At 35.8% G+C, this 16,872-nt stretch overlaps 1 protein-coding gene across 2 annotated transcripts in view; it reads right to left on the reverse strand.

The window, feature by feature from the left end:
* The window catches only part of UBR3 (ubiquitin protein ligase E3 component n-recognin 3), a 223,962-nt gene that overhangs the window by 83,461 nt on the left and 123,629 nt on the right, over window positions 1–16,872 (reverse strand). For both annotated transcript variants that reach the window (XM_088021641.1, XM_088021642.1), the window contains exons 26-27: window positions 7,081–7,214; window positions 799–909 (exon numbers count right to left, since the gene is read on the reverse strand). In XM_088021641.1, the coding sequence (XP_087877767.1) occupies window positions 799–909; window positions 7,081–7,214 (245 nt within the window). The remainder of the gene's footprint in view (window positions 1–798; window positions 910–7,080; window positions 7,215–16,872) is intronic.

Raw genomic sequence — 16,872 nt, forward strand, 5'->3', positions numbered from 1 at the left:
GGATTGGTTGGGATGCAGACTCATTTATCAGGGAATAGATAAGCAAAGTAAGAAGCTAAGCTTAGTATGTGACAGAAAGCCACAGTTTTCTTGGTGACAAAGGGAAGAGAGAGAATCTGATGAGAGGAAAGGGATCTTGAAGTTTAGGTGAAGAACCTGGGATAGGGGAGGCAAAGGTTTGGAATAGCTACTGAAGACACTAGGAGAAGAAACTGATAAAAGATAGGTAAATGAATTGATAAGTAATATCTACAGTTGGTGACCCTAGTCTAAGCCACCATTATACAGGAAACCACACATTTACAGATATACCACTTCACTTAGTTTTTTACTTTTCTGGCAGGGCTAGCTGCCTGGGTCTCAAATCAAGGCAGGAGGATTAAATGAATGCTATTCAGAGCAGAACAGACATAGCACAAAAAAGTGAGTCTAGGAAAGAACTAATGCTAGGAAAAATGCAAAGGATTAAAGGACTAGAGATCTTGATGTCAGAAGCAAAACACACTAATGAGAATGAAAATAAGAGAATCTGAAGAATAATCATATAATAAAATGATATGGTAGGATATTAAAGCTTAATATTTCAGAGCTAGAGTAGCAAAGTCTAAAATTACTACCATGGAAATCATTTGCTTTAGTGAAATAAAAAAATGAAATCCCTAAAGCTGAAGAGGTCAAGGAACCACAAGGCTGCATAGTTCCAATGGCAATCGAAATCACCTAAGACGAACTGGGATTTATATGCTATAAAAATATTTAATACCTAGAAAGATATATACATCTTTAAATACAACTTACCCGTAATGATTCCATGTAAGATTTATGACAATCTATATGTAATGTGTGGCCACAGGTTTGTACATAAACACCTCCTTCCCAGCCAATTGATACTGCCAAGAGACAAGAACTCTTAAAAAAAAAAAAGACAAAATACAATTAATTTTAAAGAAACATAAGCATATTTAAATATATCCACATAAACCTCTGAATGATTTCATATTGTTATACTAATGTGAACTTTATATTTTTGTGATATAAAGTTAACACCTGACTTGAGAGTCATAAGGCAGTATCTTTAAATCTGAAACACCACAAAGTTTTAGCTTCCAAAAATCTAGGCTCATAATGAATGAGAGTAAATATAAATTACACTTTCTCGACCCCAAGAAAAATAAACTCTCAATAAACTTTAGTGTAAACTATGCTGCTATTGATTATTTTACCTGTTCTATATGGTACTTAATCTCTCTGTGACATCTGACATTAACAACTTCTTTCTTTTCTTTTAATTCCAGTATAGTTAACACAGTGTTATATTAGTTTCAGGTATACAGTAATAGTGATTCAACAGTTCCATACATCAGCCAGTGCTTATCACAAATGCACACCTTAATTCCTATCATCTCTTTTACCCATCACCCCACCCACCTCCCCACTGGTAACTATCAGTTCATTCTCTATAGTTAAGAGTCCATTTCTTATGCTGTCTCTCTCTCTCTCTTTCCTTTGCTCATTTGTTTTGTTTCTTAAATTTCACATAGGAGTGAAATCATACGGTATTTGTCTTTCTCTGACTTATTTTGCTTAACATTATACTCTCTAGCTTCATCCATGTTGTAAATGGCAACATTTCATTCTTTTTTATGGCTGAAGGGGTTAGTATCCAAAATACATAAAGAATTTATACAAATTAACACCCAAAAAATAATCCATTTAAAAAAATGGGCAGAGGACATGAACAGACGCTTCTCCCAAGAATACATCCAGATGACCAACAGACACATGAAAAGATGCTCAACATCATTTATCATCAGGTAAATGCAAGTCAAAACTACAGTGAGTTATCACCTCACACCTGTCAGAATGGCTAAAATCGAAAACACAAGAAACAACAGGTGTTGGCAAGAATGTGGAGAAAAAAGGAAGCCCCGTGCACTGTTGGTGGGAATGTGATAGTACAGCTGCTATGGAAGACAGTACAGAGGTTCCACAAAAAGTTAAAAATAGAACTACCCTATGATCCAGTAACAACACTACTGGGTATATACATCCAAAATACAAAAGTCCTAATTCAAAGGGATACATGTGCCCCTATGTTTATAGAAGTATTATAATTATGGAAGCAGCCCAATTGTCCATCGATAGATGAATGGATAAAGATGTGGCGTGTACACACACACACACACACACACAATGGAATAACAACTTCTTTCTTAAAACGCCTACTTCCCCCTGGCTTCCATAATGCTACTCTCTTTTGATTTTCCTCTGATCTCTTTAAACCATTTGGTTTAGGCTTCCTTTTAAGACTTTTTTCAGGGCGCCTGGGTTGCTCAGTCGTTAAGCGTCTGCCTTCGGCTCAGGTCATGATCCCAGGGTCCTGGGATCGAGCCCCACATTGGGCTCCCTGCTCCGCGGGAAGCCTGCTTCTCCCTCTCCCACTCCCCCTGCTCGTGTTCCCTCTCTTGCTCTGTCTCTGTCAAATAAATAAATAAAATCTTTAAAAAAAAAAAAAAAGACTCTTTTTTCTTCACCTGTCCCTTCAATATTTATACTCCTCAAAGTTCTATTTTTTTGTGCTACTCTCTTCTTACTAAAACTGTTCTCCCTGAGTGATTTAATCAGTACATTCAACTACCTTCCAAACTTGGATCGCTTGCCTCAGTGACAGATACAAATACTCAACTGCCAAGCAGAAATCTCTAGTGTGATGTCCCTCAGATAACATAAAACAATGTGTCCTGGGGCGCCTGGGTGGCTCAGTTGGTTAAGCATTGCACTCTTGATTTTGGCTCAGGTCATGATCTTAGGGTCCTGAGATTAAGCCCCATGTCAGGCTCCATGCTTAGCTGGGAGTCTACTTAAGATTCTCTCCCTCTGCCCCTTCCACTGCATGCAAGTGTGAGCTCTAAAATAAATAAATAAAATTTTTTGTTTTTTTCCACAAATGTGGCATAAGTTTGTCATTTTTTTCCATGAATCTTTCTTTTCCTCTTGGTTTAAAAACTCCACAATCTCTTTAGTCATCAAATCAGAAAACTAAGAGTCATTCTACATCACACTCTTTCCTTCACACCACAGTATTAGCTCCCAAACCACACAGATTCTATCTCCTAAATAACTTGTGATTTTGGCCCCTCCTCTTTGTTCCCACTACAACATTCATGTCTGTATCATTTGTTGTGGGGGAGTGGGTTCTTCAATAAAGTTTCTTTTTTTTTTAAGATTTATTTATTTGAGAGAGAGAGAAACCCCATGCACAAGCATGCAGGTGGGGTGGGGGAGGGGTGGGGAGGGAATAAAGGAAAGAGAGAATCCCAAGCTGACTCCCCACTCAGCAGGGAGCCCACATGGGGCTTGATCTCATAACTCTGAGATCATCACCTGAGCCGAAATCAAGAGCTGGTCACCTACCGACCAAGCCACCCAGGCACCTCTTCAATAAAGTTTCTTAACTGGTCTCCGTGACTCCTATTTCTCTCTGCATAATGCATCACCCTCCATACATTTTTCTAGACTACAAATTTGGTCATAAGATAACCCCAAAAGGTACCTTAACATTTACAAAGGTTTAATATAATAGGCAATAAAGAAGAGACCCAGATTATATAAGCAACTACAATACCCTTTTGAAATCTGTTCTAAAAGTTAATTGCTTTTATCTCCTCTTTCTCTTATATCTTCAACTTACCCTTCTCTCCTTCTCTACTAATTCCTTCCCTTCAACCTGTAAACAGGCTTAGACTTTTCCTCCTAAAATAATTTTCTTTGAATTTTCGTTTGGCCTCTGTCAAACACTTGCGCCTGAACTTCAGTTTACCCTCTAGAGTCTGTAGTAAACAGATGGCCATGCCACAGCAATATTGGGAACAAAGTCCATCATAAGGGACAGCACTTGATGAAAGATTTGAAAGCCATTAAAACTGAGTACACTTTTAAACTTTATTTTTACATTGAAAGAAATGTTTACACTATAATGTAAGATAACCAAATAATCTTTAAACAACAGTAAACAAAATTCCAATGTTAAATCAAGACTCTTCATGAGTAACTGAAAGTTGAAAACATTACATAGTGCAAAACGCCTTCCTAGCCAATTTAAAGATGTGTAACAGCACAAATCAAATACAGCAGGTGAGCTAGCTTCTATTGTTACAAATCAGAAAAGCAACAGAGACCTGCTTATCTCTGTTTTATGTTTTGGAGCCACTTGAAGTAGCAGCAGATTTAGGTCATTTTAGAATGGTTGTTAGTCAGCTAATAAACAAGCTGCTCTCTTGGCAATGTATTATAAAAACATAATTAATCTTTCTTTTTAATAAAGGCAGCTTTCAAAACTAAAATCAGGGGGCACCTGGATGATGCAGTCAGTTGAGCGTCTGACTCTTGGTTTCAGCTCAGGTCATGATCTCAGGGTCTTGAGATCAGGCTCCCCACATCAGGCTCCACGCTCAGCATGGAGTCTGTTTGAGACTTACCCTCTCCCTCTGCCCCTTCTCCCCTTGCTCTCTCTCTCTCTCAAATAAATAAATAAATCTTTAAAAAAAAAAAAAAAGCCAAACTAAAATCAGTGCATCATTTGTCTATGTAACTGTTAGATTTCTTATATGAATCAGATAGAATTTTAAAAAGGCAGAAAAACATTTACTAACACAAGACTAATATTTTAGAAAAACTTCAATGACATGCTCACCACTGTGCTAAGAAGCGCTTAATGCTGAATCCTCACAACCTCAATATTTATTAAAACCTTACAAAAAAGGAATGAAAAGTTTACCAAGATCATGCAATTATAAATGGCAGAGCCCCAGTTCAAACCCAAGTCTACCTGACTCCAAAGCTCAGGTTCCCTCCCTACTGGGTCCTGTCTCTCATATATAATACTCCAAGTTTCAGCAGCAGTACTATCTTGCATGACTAAAATTCTATAGGTTAACTCTGTAAAATGCATGCAACTGATGTGAAGAGAGCAGAGTCTAGAGTTCAATTCTGTAATCAAAATCAGTGCCTATTAATAGTAACTCTTCCGCTGTATACAGTCTGCCTACAAAACTCTGGTACTCTATACTAGAGTAATTCAGTAAAAAATCTAGTAAGCATCTACAATGCACACAGCACATGCTAGGCCCTGAGGGAACCATAAAACCAATGTAAGAGAACAGCCCTACACCTCTAGAGGTATACAGACCAGGGAGCAAGCCAGATATACATAAAATAACCACGATGAAAGTAAAAAAGTATTGTGTAAAAATATATATATTTAAGAATAAAATCCCACATCACTGACAGACACACAATAGAGATTTTCTGTTCAATTCAGATTTCAGTTCAGAGTTCTTACAAAAGAGATTTTCTTCTAGATATGAATAACTATTCCGGCTGCTTTAAGAAAGAGATACCATACTCTTTCTCTCCTTTATTAGATCTCCCCTTCCCTCAAACTTATTTTGCTCTTAAGTCCGGGTTATATTTTCATTGAATCAAGTTGTTTTGCTTTTCTGTTTGGCTCTAGGATTCATCTCTACTCATCTACTCTAAAGTGATTCAAAATGACAAAATTAAAACCAGGATTATGGCAACAAAATAAAATCTAAATAAAGGTGGTAGTATATTTCTGCAAAAGGAGAACTTAGCATGATTTCATCATTTTCTTCAAAATGAAGATATTTATTGGTCTATAATTAATAAAGTAATATATATATGCTGCAAAAATTCAAAGAAACAATAAAGAAAAAAGTGTGAAAATGTGTGCATGTGTGCATATATATGCGCGCGCGCACACACACACACACATACACACAGAGGCTTCTTTTTACAAATAATAATAACTTCATTTTAAAGCCTCTGAAAATCTATGGAAGCATGGTCCTCATTACCTAACCCAAACTGCCTTATAAGGCCTACCTAACCTGAGCCCTTTGAAAAGGCTAGCTTGAATATTAAAAACTTCACTATACATTTATACCGACCTTTATAATGTGTAAAGTGATCTAAGAAATTTTTAACCTGGTAGGTGACTGTATGAAAGGCCACATGAGCCCTATTTTATAGCTGAGGAAAGTGAATCCTAGACTTTATCTGGCAAGCTTACATTGCTAAGACCAAGCCCCAGCTTTCTCAACTGGAACTCTTTCTACTCTACACAATACCTCCCTAACTAGAGCCATCATCTCCTCCAGAACCCGCCAGAACCCTTCTCCTCAGTCCAGACTACTGAACCACATCCTCTTCTGATGTTCATCATTACTAGGTCAGTTATTGTTTATTCTAATTAAGTATTTTGTCTTCCACCTCTCCTATGAGTTTCTTCCATTTAATCCAGTGCATTAAGGGCAAAAAGAATTATATTTGGAAATCTATCAAGATATTCCTCTCATGTACCTAACTAAAAATATTTCACTATGTATTTTAACTATTTTAAGCTCTTATTACATGTGTACTTAATTTAAGATACAGCAGATCCAAAAAACAACCGGTAAAAGGAAACCCTGTTTGATAATCCACTGAGAAAATATTAAAAATGGTACAGAAATTTTACTAGGAAGTTAACAGTGCAAGTGCTACTAAATAAATAAAGTTGATCTTCCAAGACTTAGAACACCTCAGTGCCATTAGATAGAACCCCTAAGTGCAAAGAGTTGGGAAAAAACCTACCAAGTTCACAAGAAACCACAGAAGTCATGAATTAAATCTGCCCCTACTTTATATTTTTAAAACATCATAATGAGATCTTATTGTATATCTTTAAATGAAAGTAAAAGAAGGAGGCAAAAGTCTTCATAAAATATTCATGCCAAATCTAAAAGTTTTTATAGAGTGAATACTTATCATTCCATTGAACTGAATGTGTATATCTCACAATAAACAACATTTAAAACATAGGTATAACATTTATAACCTGAAATTTTTATTTATTAACAGATTTCCATTTCTTTACTATCCATATATTAACTTTTTTTCTAATAAACTTCAATATTCCAAATCAGAATGACATTTGATAGAAGAAAAAATATAAAACTCTGGAGAGAAGTAACCATCAATTTTGCAGACAAAAATACTGTATGATAAAAGGGTACTTACATCCTTAAAATAACGCTGTAATAATGAAAGTCTCACATCATGAACTGCTGCACATGTATCCCAAGGGTAAATCTGCTCCTCTTCAGTGATAGGCAATTTTTTTGGCTCAATGTTGTCACGACACTGCCCCAAAACTACATTAACAATAAAAATGAGAGCTCATTAAATAACCAACCTGATTCAACATGATTCACCAAAAGTTGTTATTTATCACACAAGCTATCCTAATTTTTCTACTATTAGAATATTTTTTAAAGACCCCCCAGAAAGTGATATTCTAGTTTCTTCTACAGAGTAAATAAAATATGACAGGGGTGCCTGGGTGGCTCAGTTGGTTAAGCCACCAGTTGGTGAAGTTAACTGGTTAAACCAATTCTTGGTTTCAGCTCAGGTCATGATCTCAGGGTTGTGAGACTGAGCCCCACATCATGTTCCACGCTCAGTGTGGAGTTTGCTTGAGATTCTCTCTCTCTCTCTCTCTCCCTGTCCCTCTGCCCCTCCCCACCTGTCAAATAATTTTTTTTTAAGTATGACAATATTTGGTTTTTTGAAATAACACTAAAATATTAGTATGATATTTGGGTGTATGGATGGATGGATGATCAACTGATCAATGGAGGATGAATGGTTTTCAAAATCTGTCCACTGAAAAAGCCTAGAAGTTATGATTCTCCAGTATCAATAAACTTCAGTTCTAAATATACTATTTCTCACTAAAAGGAAACAGAGATCCTTGAAGAAAAAACTGCACCCAGGGTTGGGAAAAAGTTCAAGGGGAGCCTGGAATGTAATAAAGAGCAAGAAGGTATTCAAACACAGAGGGGCCACATCATGAGGACCTGCAGGAGTTCTGGTGGCCAAATTTGAGATAATTTGAGTATTGAAAAGAATAATAGTAACAGATAACACATGCATTGATTCAGACAAGGAACATCAAGTAAAAGGGTGAAGTGTCAGAGTTTCAATGTATCATCCTAGAGATTACCTACCACCATAACCAAGCGATCAAACTTGGTTGGCATCACCAATAATGAGACAAACTGTCATTATGAGCCTCCTAATGTGATGGAATGGGAAGGAACATCATTTATATAATGCCACTGTCGAAAATGTTTAACTTAAACCTAAAAAGGAAATAATTACATGAATCCAGAAAATGAAATATTCTACAGAACAACTGACCTAGGCTCTTCAAAATGTTAAAAAGGGGCCTAGAGAAACTATTTTAGATTCAAGGAAACTAGTAAGAAATGACAACTAAAGGGCACCTGGGTGGCTCAGTCTGTTAAGTGTCTGCCTTTGGCTCAGGTCATGATCCCAGGGTCCTAGGATCAAGCGCCACACTGGGCTCCCTGCTCAGCAGAACGTCTGCTTTTCCCTCTGACTCTCCCCTCCCCCCAGTCCCCACCTTGTGCTCTCTCTCTCAAATAAATAAATAAAATCTTAAAAAAAAAAAAAGAAATGACAACTAAATGCAATGCATGATCTTTTTCTTGAACCAAGAAAATGTCTGTTATAAAAAAAATTATCCAAAGAATGTGAACATATTAGATTTTAATATTAAATTTCTTGGGTATAATAATATAAAAGAATATCCTTGTTCTTAGGAGATACATTCTTAAGCATTAGAGATAAAACATGACATCTGCCATTTTCTTCTAAAAAGGATGTGTGCGTATGCGTGTGTGTGTGTGTGTGTATAGATAAGAAAGGGAAAGAAAAACAAACATGGCAATATGTTAACAATTGTTGAGTGCAGGTAAAGAGTATTCTGTAGATATAAAACTTTCAAAATGAAAAGTTGGGAAAAGCGGTAGATAGCAAGAGGGAAAAAAATAATACTAAGATTTTATAATTGTAAAATATCAGACAAAAAAAGGGGGGGATATAAACATACAGTGCCATACATTACTGTAAGACTCAGTAAGCATGGGAAGAACATTTTTCAGGAAGGAATATCAGGTATACGAATGTGGGCCCTAAGTTCTGAAGAGATTTACAGCAGCAGCAGAAAGAAGAAATAGAAGCAGGGAGATGCTAGGAACTAAAGTAAAATTAGCTGTAACATATAATCCTCTTAATACATTGTTGGATTTGGCTTGCTAGGATTTTGTTGAGGATTTCTGCATCTATATTCCTAAGAGATACTAGGTCTATCATTTTCTTTTCTTATGATGTTTTTATGTGGCTTTGGTGTCAGGGTAAGGCTGTTAATATAGACTGAGTTAGGAAGTATTCCCTCTTTTTTTTTTTTTTTTTTTTTTTTAAGTTTGAGAAGGACTGATGTTAATTCTTTAAATGTTTGGTAGCATCATGAGTGACGCTTTCTGGTCCTGGGCCTTTATTTGTTGAGAAGTTTTTGATTACTGATTCACTCTCTTTAACTGTTTAATACCTGTTCAAATTTTCTGTTTCTTCTTGAGTCAATTTTGGTAGTTTGTGTTTCTAGGAACTTATCCATTTCATCTAGGATATCAAATTCATTGACATAAAATTGTTCATAATATTCTTTTATAGTCTTTCATTTCTTTAAGGACTGTGGTGATGTTCACACTTTCATTTCTGGTTTTAGTGATTTGTGTATTTTTTTATTCTTGGCCAGTCAAGTTGTAAAACTGTCAATTTTGATGATATTTTCAAGAAACCAACTTTTGCTGACTCTTTCTACTGTTTTCCTATTCTCTATTTCATTTATCTATGCTCTAATCTTTATTTCTTTCCATCTGCTAGCTTTGGGTTTAGCTTGCTTTTCTTTCTCTAGTTCTTAAAGTGTAAAGTTAGGTTACTGATTTGGGATCTTTGTTTTTAATGTAAACATTTACAGCTATAAATTTCCTTCTGTGCACTATTTTCCCATAGGGTTTTTTTTTTTGCAGTTTTTTATTTTATTTTATTATGTTATGTTAATCACCATACATTACATCATTAGTTTTGATGTAGTGTTCCATGATTCATTGTTTGCGTATAACACCCAGTGCTCCATGCAGTACGTGCCCTCTTTAATACTCATCACCAGGCTAACCCATCCCCCCCCAGAACCCTCAGTTTGTTTCTCAGAGTCCATAGTCTCTCATAGTTCATCTCCCCTATTTTCCCATAGGTTTTGGTATGTTGTGTTTTCATTTTCATTTATTTCAAAGTATCTTCTAATTTCACTTGTAATCTCTTCTTGGACCCAGTAGTTGTTTAAGAATGTATTATTTTAATTTCCACCTACTTGGAATTTTACAGTTTTCCTTCTGTTACTGATTTCTAGTTTCATTCCATTGTGATCAGAGAGGATACTTTGGATAATTTCAATCTTTTTAAATATATTAAGACTTCTTTTGTGACCTCATACAGAGTCTATCTTGGAGAATGTTCCATGTACAAATGCGTATTCTACTCTCATTGGATAAAGCGTTCTATGTAAGTTGGTTAGATCTAACTGTTTTATACTGTTGTTAAAATGGTTTGTTTTTGTTTTTGTTTAATTTAGAGAGGGAGGAAGAGAGAGGTAGGGGAAAAAGGCAGAGGAAGGGGGAGAAAGAGATTCCCAAGCAGGCTACACACTCAGCATGAGCCCAACATGGGTCTCGATCTCACAGCCCTGAGATCATGACCTGAGCCAAAATCAAGAGTTAGGAGGCTTAAACGACTGAGCCACCCAGGTACTGCTGAAGTGTTTTCTTTTTTTGATCTTCTGTTTAGTTGTTCTATCCATTATTTAAGATGGGGCTGTTTGGTATACTTTTTGTAAGATTATTTATTTTGAGAGAGAGAGAGCATGAGAAGGAGGGGCAGAGGGAGAGGGAAAGAGAATTCCAAACAGATTCTGCACTGAGCACAAAGCCTGACAGGGGGCTCAATCTCACAACCCTGAGATCACGACCTAAGCCAAAACCAAGAGTCAGATGCTTAATCGACTGCACCACCCAGGTGCCCCTGTTTGGTATGTATTACGTCTTTAAAAAAAAAAAAGACTTTATTTATTTATTTGAAAGAGAGACAGAGAGAATAAGCAAGGGCAGTGCAGAGGGAGCGGGAGAAGCAGACTCCTGGCTGAGTGGCAGAGACCGACATGAGGCTCGATCTGAGATTATGACCTATGCCAAAGTCAGACACTTAACCAACTGAGCCACCCAAGTATTATTATATTTATAACTGTTATATCTTCTTGTATGTATTATAACTGTATATTTATAATATAAATATAATACATACAGTATGTATGTATGGTTTGTATTATATTTATAATGTATTATATTGGTATGTATTATATTTATAACTGTTATATCTTCTTGATGGAGTGACTCATTTAGCAATATATAATGCCCTTTTTGCTCGTGACAATGTTTTGCTTAAAATCTATTGTGTCTGATATTAGCATAGCCATCCCAGCTCTCTGTTGTTTCTATTTGCATGGAATAATTTTTCTCATCCATTTTCAACCTATCTGTGTCTTTGGATCTAAAATGTCTCCGATAGACAGCATATTCATGTCTTTTAGTCTATTCTGTCAGTCTCTTTTAATTGGAGAGTTGGATGCATTTATATTTCAAATAATTACTGATTTAAAGGACTTAATTCTGCTTTTTTGCTTTTTATTTCTATATGTTCCTCAATTTGTTTATTACCACTTTCTATTGCGATTAAGTGAATACTCTAGTTTACCATATTGATTCCCCTTACCATTTCTTTTCTTTTTTAGGTTTTTCTTAGTTACCCGTTAACTTTCTAACAGTCAGGTTGGAAACATTAATATCAACTTCCAATAGTATACAAAAATTCTGCTCCTTTACAGCTCCATCTCCCCTCCTTGACCTTCATGTTTTTAATCTGACTCTCTGCATTTTTCTATAAGAACATTGATATTTGATTTAAAAAGCTCAATCTGCAGGTCTTCCCAGAGTCAGTTCCTTCTTATTACATGTTTTTTGTTTATTACATGTTTTTTAAAGCACTAAGACTAAAACACTGACTTTCTTAAGTTTTGCAAAGACTGTGGTTATTAATAAAATGTAAAAGATTATATAACATTGTATTCAATGGACAACTGAAGCTCCCCAAGTCAATAATATTTACAATAGGCATTCTGCACAATAGTGAGACAACATGTAAAGCAATATCTTTAGAACTTTATAGAACTGCTATAAAGGCCCTTAAGCAGTGTTTTGAAGGGTTCCTAATCAAGAGTTTATAATTCAGCACAACAGACTAAAGGGAGAAATCATAGGATTTTTCTTCAATGCATGGTTTCAAGTCAGGCCAGTAAAGGATCAGTGGCTATAAAAAGGTCTAGAGCAATAAGCACAACTAGCACCCAGATTGTGGTCTCCAAATACAATTTACCAATAAAAGAAACGAAGGCTTCTTAGAGAGATGGCTAATTTCTGGGCCAGAAAGGTATAACTTGACATGCCAGAAAATATAAACTCACAAGTCTGTAAGTTTTGTGTCAAAAGAATTGAGGAAGTAACTTGAAGAGGCTCCCACTGAACAAAGATATAAGAATGTGATCACCAACAAGAAATTAACTGCAACAGATCATCAGATCATAATGATACAAAAATAACTATTTTGGAAAGGTGCTAAAGAACCACTGTTCTTTATACTCAATACTCAATATACAACACCTCAATACTTTGAGCACTACTAAATGAAGGGAAAGAATATGGTATTTATCCTGTCTTTCATGTATAATTTATACATCAGAGTAACCAAAACAGTTGATGAAGTAAAATTTCTTTTATAGAAGTATTTCAGGTAATAAACAAACAAAAAATGAAAGATTTGTGATCTCTGATGAACTGATGAATCTAGGCAATAATCATTCAGTGCTAATATCCCAAACAGACAGAAAACAGAGTGGACAGAGGAACAAGTTAAACATCATGGGGATATATTCAGCAAAATCCGAAATGTTCTTCAACAATCTAATTTCCTCAAAAAAGTATAATATATAGGAGTAGGAGGACCCCTACTTGGGAGAAGGGAGGAAGAAGAGGGGAGATGAAAAGGGAACTAATTAAAAGACTACAAGGAGACCCCTAACTATAAATTAATCAAATAAATTAAATAAGAAACAACTAGGGAATTTTGAACACTGACTAGGTATTTTACTATACTGAGGAACTAATTTACTTATGAGTGACTGTGGCTGTGTTTAAAAAACAAGAACCTTCTTTTTAACTGAAACAGTGAAATATGTATAGATGAAATGAAATGATGTCTGGAATGTGCTTCAATATAATTTGGGGCATGGCAGGAAATAAGTAAGATTAGCCCAAGTTAGTGACTACTGAAGATTGATGGAGACATGGAAGTTCATTTCACTAGTCTCTTTACTTCATTATGTAGTTAAAATGTTCCATAGTCATATTCACCATGATCAAGTGGGATTTATTCCTGGGCTGCAAGGGTGGTTCAATATCTACAAAACAGTCAATGTGATACACCACATTAATAAAAGAAAGGATAGCCATATGATTCTCTCAATAGATACAGAAAAAGCACCTGACAAAATACAGCATCCATTCTTGATAAAAAACCTCAACTAAAAAGGGATAGAGGGAACACACCTAAATATCATAAAGGCCATATACAAAAAAGCCATAGCTAATATCATCCTCAATGGGGAAAAACTAAGAGCTTTTCCTCTACAATCAGGAACAAAACAGTGATGTCCACTCTCTCCATTGTTATTTAACATAGTACTGGAAGTCCTAGCCTCAGCAACAAGACAACAAACAGAAATAAGAGGCATCCAAACAGGCAGGGAAGAAATCAAACTTTCACTATTGGCAGATGACATGATACTCTATATAGAAAACCTGAAAGACTCCACCAAAAAATTGCTAGAACTGACACACGAATTTAGCAAAGTTGCAGGATACAAAATCAACATAAAGAAATCTGTTGCATTTGTGTACACCAATAATGAAGCAGCAGAAAGAGAAATCAAGGAATTGATTCCAATATAATTGCACCAAAAACTGTAACCTACCTAGGAATAAACCTAACCAAAGAGGTAAAAGATCTGTACTCTGAAAAATATAGAACACTTATGAAAGAAATTGAAGAGGACACAAAGAAATGAAAAAAACATTCCACGTTCATGGACTGGAAGAACAAATACTGTTAAAATGTCTATACTACCCAAAGCAGTCTACGTATTTAATACAATCCCTATCAAAATACCAACAGCACTTTTCACATACCTAGAACAAACAATCCTAAAATTTGTATGGAACCCATACAAAAGACCCCAAATAGCCAAAGCAATCTTGAAAAAGAAAAGCAAAGCTGGAGGCACCACAATTCTGGACTTCAAGCTATATTACAAAGTGGTAACCATCAAGATAGTATGATACTGGCACAAAAACAGACACATAGATCAATAGAACAAAATAGAAAATCCAGAAATGGACCCATAACTATATAGTCAACTAATCTTTGACAAAGCAGGAGAGAACATCCAATGGAAAAAAGACAGTCTTTTCAACAAATGGTGTTGGAAAAGCTGAAGAGCAACATGCAAAAGAATGAAACTGGACCACTTTCTTACACCGTCCACAAAAATAAATTCAAAATAGATTAAAGACCTAAATGTAGGAGACCTGAAACCATAAAAATCCTAGAGGAAAACACAGCCAGTAACCTCTTCAACATCAGCTGTAGCAACTTCTTACTAGACATATCTCCTATGGCAAGCGAAACAAAAGCAAAAATGACCTCAACAATATAAAAAGCTTCTGCCTAGCAAAGGAAACAATTAACAAAACTAAAGGCAACTGATGGAATGGGAGAAGTTATTTGCAAATCACATCTGATAAAGGGTTAATATCCAAAATCTATAAAGCACTTATCAAATTCAACACCCAAAAAAACAAATAATCCAGTTAAGAAATGGGAAGAACACATGCAGAGACATTTTCTCAAAGAAGACTATATATAGATGGCCAACAGATACGTGGGAAGATGCTCAACATCACTCATCATTAGGGAAATGCAAATCACAACTACAATGAGGTATCACCTCACACCTGTGAGAATGGCTAAAATTAACAGCACAGGAAACAACAGGTGTTGGTGAGGATGCAGAGAAAGGGGAACCTTCTTACACTGTTGGTGGGAATGCAAACTGGTGCAGCCACTCTGGAAAACAGTATGGAGGGTCCTCAAAAAGTTAAAAATAGAACTACCCTATGACCCAGGAATTGCACTACTAGGTATTTACTCCAAGAATACAAAAATACTAATTCAAAGAGACACATGTTTATGGCAGCATTATCAATAATAGCCAAATTATGGAAAGAGCCCAAATGTCTGATGAATGGATAAAGAAGATGTGGGTGTGTGTGTGTGTGTGTTATAACACCCACAATAGAATATTACTTGGCCTTCAAAAAGAATGAAATCTTGCCATTTGCAACAACATGGATAGAGCCAGAGTGTATTATGTTAAGAGAAACAGGTCAGAGAAAGACGAACACCATGTGATTTCACTTATATGTGGAATTTAAGAGACAAAACAGATGAACACAGGGAAAGGGGGGAAAAAGAGAGGCAAACCATAAGAGACTCTTACCTACAGAGAACAGAGTTGATGGAGGGGAGTTGGGTGGGAGATGGGCTAAATGCATGATGGGTATTAAGGAGGGCCCTTGTTTTGATGAGCACTGGGTGTTATATGTAAGTGGTGAATCATTTAATTCTACTCCTGAAACTAATATTATACTGTATGTTAACTAATTAGAATTTAAATAAAAACTTGAAACAAAAAATAAATAAAATAAAACGTTCCATATTCAAACTTAAAAAGATAAAAGAAAAAGAGAAGGGACAGTTCAAAATAAAGAAAGATGTCAGAAGTGGGGCACCTGGGTGGCTCAGGCGTTAGGTGTCTCCCTTGATTGAGCCCTGCATCGGGCACCCTGCTCAGCGGGAAGCCTGCTTCTCCCTCTCCCACTCTCCCTGCTTGTGTTCCCTCTCTCGCTGTCTCTCTCTGTGTCAAATAAATAAATAAAATCTTTAAAAAAAAAAAAGATGTCAGAAGTAAGGAAAAAGTAGAGAGGGGTAAAATGCAAGATATCAGTAGGTGTGTGAGGCTCTGAAAGAAAATAAGGAAACAGCCAGAGATTTCACCTGCTACAGTTCCCAATTAAAATCACTCTTTAGAGGTCTAACGCTTTTTCATGTTAGTTTCTTATTCACTTCCTTCTATCTATAAAAGATAAAAGAGCTACAACATAGTGGAATTATCTAATTTTAATAAGCTTAGCTAGTGTACAAAATTATGAAAAGGAGTTAAATGAAGTGACAATTTGGTCAAAGCAACTTTAAAAATATAAAATAATAAATAAATAAAGATTAAAACAACAAAAACAAAAACTCGGCCTTTATTAGGGCAGAGATTTTTGTTTTGCTTTCTTTCATTCTATGACAGTATCTGGCACCTAGGTTCCCAACAAATATTTGTGGAATGAATGAATGAAGGCATAAATAAAACATTACACTGATGATTACAAAGTATTTGGTGAAGAAGTTATAAAAAGTTAAGTGGCTGGGGCGCCTGGGTGGCTCAGTCGTTAAGCGTCTGCCTTCAGCTCAGGTCACGGTCCCAGGGTCCTGGGATGGAGCCCCGCATCAGGCTGGCTCCCTGCTCAGCATTCCCCCTGCTTGAGTTCCCTCTCTAGCTGTCTCTCTGTCAAATAAATAAATAAAATCTTTAAAAAAAAAAAAGTTAAGTGGCAAAAATCTAATAGGTTAGTTTTGTCACAGTAGAAAAGAGAAATAGCTACAAAACTAGTT

The sequence above is a fragment of the Eumetopias jubatus genome, unplaced genomic scaffold (assembly GCF_037043125.1).
Source record: "Eumetopias jubatus isolate StellerSeaLion01/CBP00866 unplaced genomic scaffold, mEumJub1_p1.0 scaffold_3, whole genome shotgun sequence".
Classification (NCBI taxonomy): domain Eukaryota; kingdom Metazoa; phylum Chordata; class Mammalia; order Carnivora; family Otariidae; genus Eumetopias; species Eumetopias jubatus.